At 52.7% G+C, this 2,206-nt stretch overlaps 1 protein-coding gene across 1 annotated transcript; it reads right to left on the reverse strand.

The window, feature by feature from the left end:
* Nucleotides 1-658: 658 nt before the first annotated feature.
* LOC105494394 (olfactory receptor 10H1) lies at nt 659-1,750 on the reverse strand. The gene has a single exon (XM_011762808.2). It carries the CDS (start codon nt 1,630-1,632, stop codon nt 679-681), a length of 954 nt encoding a protein of 317 aa, XP_011761110.2. The 5' UTR covers nt 1,633-1,750; the 3' UTR covers nt 659-678.
* Between the last annotated feature and the right edge of the window lie 456 nt (nt 1,751-2,206).

Genomic DNA, 2,206 nt, shown 5'->3' on the forward strand with positions numbered 1-2,206 from the left:
GAGAGATAAGGTCTCACTCTGTCCTCCATGCTAGATTGCAGTGGCACAGTCATAGTTCACTGTAACCTCAAACTTCTGGACTTAGGCAATAATCCCACTTCAGTCTCCCAAGTAGCTGGGACTACAGGCATGTACCACAATGCCAAGCTATTTTTTTTTTTTTTAAGTTTTTGTAGATATGCGGTCTTGCTATGTTGTCAAGGCTGGTCTTGAACTCCTGGCATCAAGCAATCCTCCTGCCTTGGAATCCCAATGTGCTGAAATTATAAGTGTGAGCCACAGTGCTTAGCTGGAATGTAATTTTCTTTTTTTCTTTTCTCTCTTTTTTTTTTTTTTCTTTTTGAGACAGAGTCTCAGGCTGTCGCCCAGGCTGGAGTGCAGTGGCGCGATCTCGGCTTACTGCAAACTCCACCTACCAGGTTCAAGCGATTCTTATGCCTCAGCCTCCCAAGTAGCTAGGGTTACAGGCATGTGCCAACATGCCTGGCTAATTTTTGTATTTTTAGTAGAGATGGGGTTTTGCCATGTTGGCGATGCTGGTCTCGAACTCCTGACCTCAGGTGATCCGCCTCCCTCGGCCTCCCAAAGTGCTGGGATAACAGGCGTGAGCCACCACGGAATGTAATTTTTAACAGTAGCCTTCGGTAATCCAATTTAGTTCTGCCCAGTGAATTTCTCCTAGATCGTTACATTTTTTTCTGGGTAGAGTTTACTGAAGAAGGTCTTCATGGCGACCTTCAGCTCCTTGTTCCTGAGGCTGAAAATGATGGGGCTGAGGAAGGGCGTGAGGACCGTGTAGGTGATGCCCATCAAGGTGTCACCTTCCAGAGACTGGGGACCTTTGGGCTTCAGGTAAATGACAGAGGCAAAGCCATAGTGCACGACCACCACAGTGACGTGAGAGGCACAGGTGGAGAAGGCCTTGTTCCGGCCTTCAGCAGAAGGGATCTTCAAGATGGCGGCCACGATGAAGGCGTAGGAGAGGAGGATGAGGAGAAAACAGCCCAGCAGGGCCGTGATACACACCAAGCCCACGCCCAGGGCCACAGCAGGTACATTATTTCCACAGGCCAACTTCAACAGAGGTGGCACATGGCAAGCAAAATGGTGGATCTCACTGGGTCCACAGAAGGTGAGGTGGAAAATGGCCGTGGTCACCACCAGCCCCATGACTGAGCCACCAGCCCAGGAGCAGCCCACCAGGCAGGCGCCGCCCCGCGGGCTCATGAGCACGTTGTAGCGCAGGGGGCGGCAGATGGCCACGTAGCGGTCGTAGCCCATGACGGTGAGCAGGAAGGAGTGGGTGAAGCCGAAGCTGAAGGAGAAGAACATCTGACTGGCACAGGCCAGGAAGGCGATGGAGCGCTGCGTGGACAGCAGGTCGGCCAGCATGCGCGGGATGATGGCCACGGTGTAGAGGATCTCGGAGACGGAGAGGGCGCACAGGAAGAGGTACATGGGCGTGTGGAGGCTGCGCTGGCTCCAGACGGTGGCCATGATGAGCAGGTTGCCCAGCAGCGTGAACAGGTACATCAGCAGGAACAGCAGGAAGAGCATCAGCTGGAGGTCGGGGAAGGCGGAGAAGCCCACGAGGATGAATTGGGTCACTGTGGAGTGATTGGCTCTCTGCATGGAGGCTGTGCCTGGGGTGAGATGTGACAGGGAGAGGTCAGTTACTACATGAAGAAAAGTTCTCAGCCTTCACCATACCTGGATTTGCCCAAGGGGCTACTCTTGATAAATGGTAAAGCTGGCTTTGGTTCTGTTCCCACTCTGTGCCTCCTATAATTTAATACCCTCATCAACCTAGTGAGAACGGTACTATTTTTTCAACCCCCTTTTGAAGCACCTTGAGCATAGTCATTGAGAATATTGACGTGCAGGGCTTGCTGAAGGCAAAGCTGTTGAAACGGTAGATCCGGAGACTTGAAGCCATAGGTGGGCTGGTTCTAAAAACTATACCCTTCACTATTTCTCTGTGTGGCCCCCCGCCCCCAAACGAAAATGCACCAGGCTGGCGTGGTGGCTCACATCTGTAATCCCAGCACTTTGGAGGCTGATGGGGGAGGATGGCTTGAGCCCAGGAGTTCAAGGTTGCAGCAAGCTATGATGACACCCCTGCACTCCAGCCTGGGTGACAGAGCCAGACCCTATCTCTCAAGAAAAGAAGAAAATGGCCGGGCGTGGTGGCTCACACCTATAATCC

Source organism: Macaca nemestrina, chromosome 20, assembly GCF_043159975.1.
Source record: "Macaca nemestrina isolate mMacNem1 chromosome 20, mMacNem.hap1, whole genome shotgun sequence".
NCBI lineage: Eukaryota > Metazoa > Chordata > Mammalia > Primates > Cercopithecidae > Macaca > Macaca nemestrina.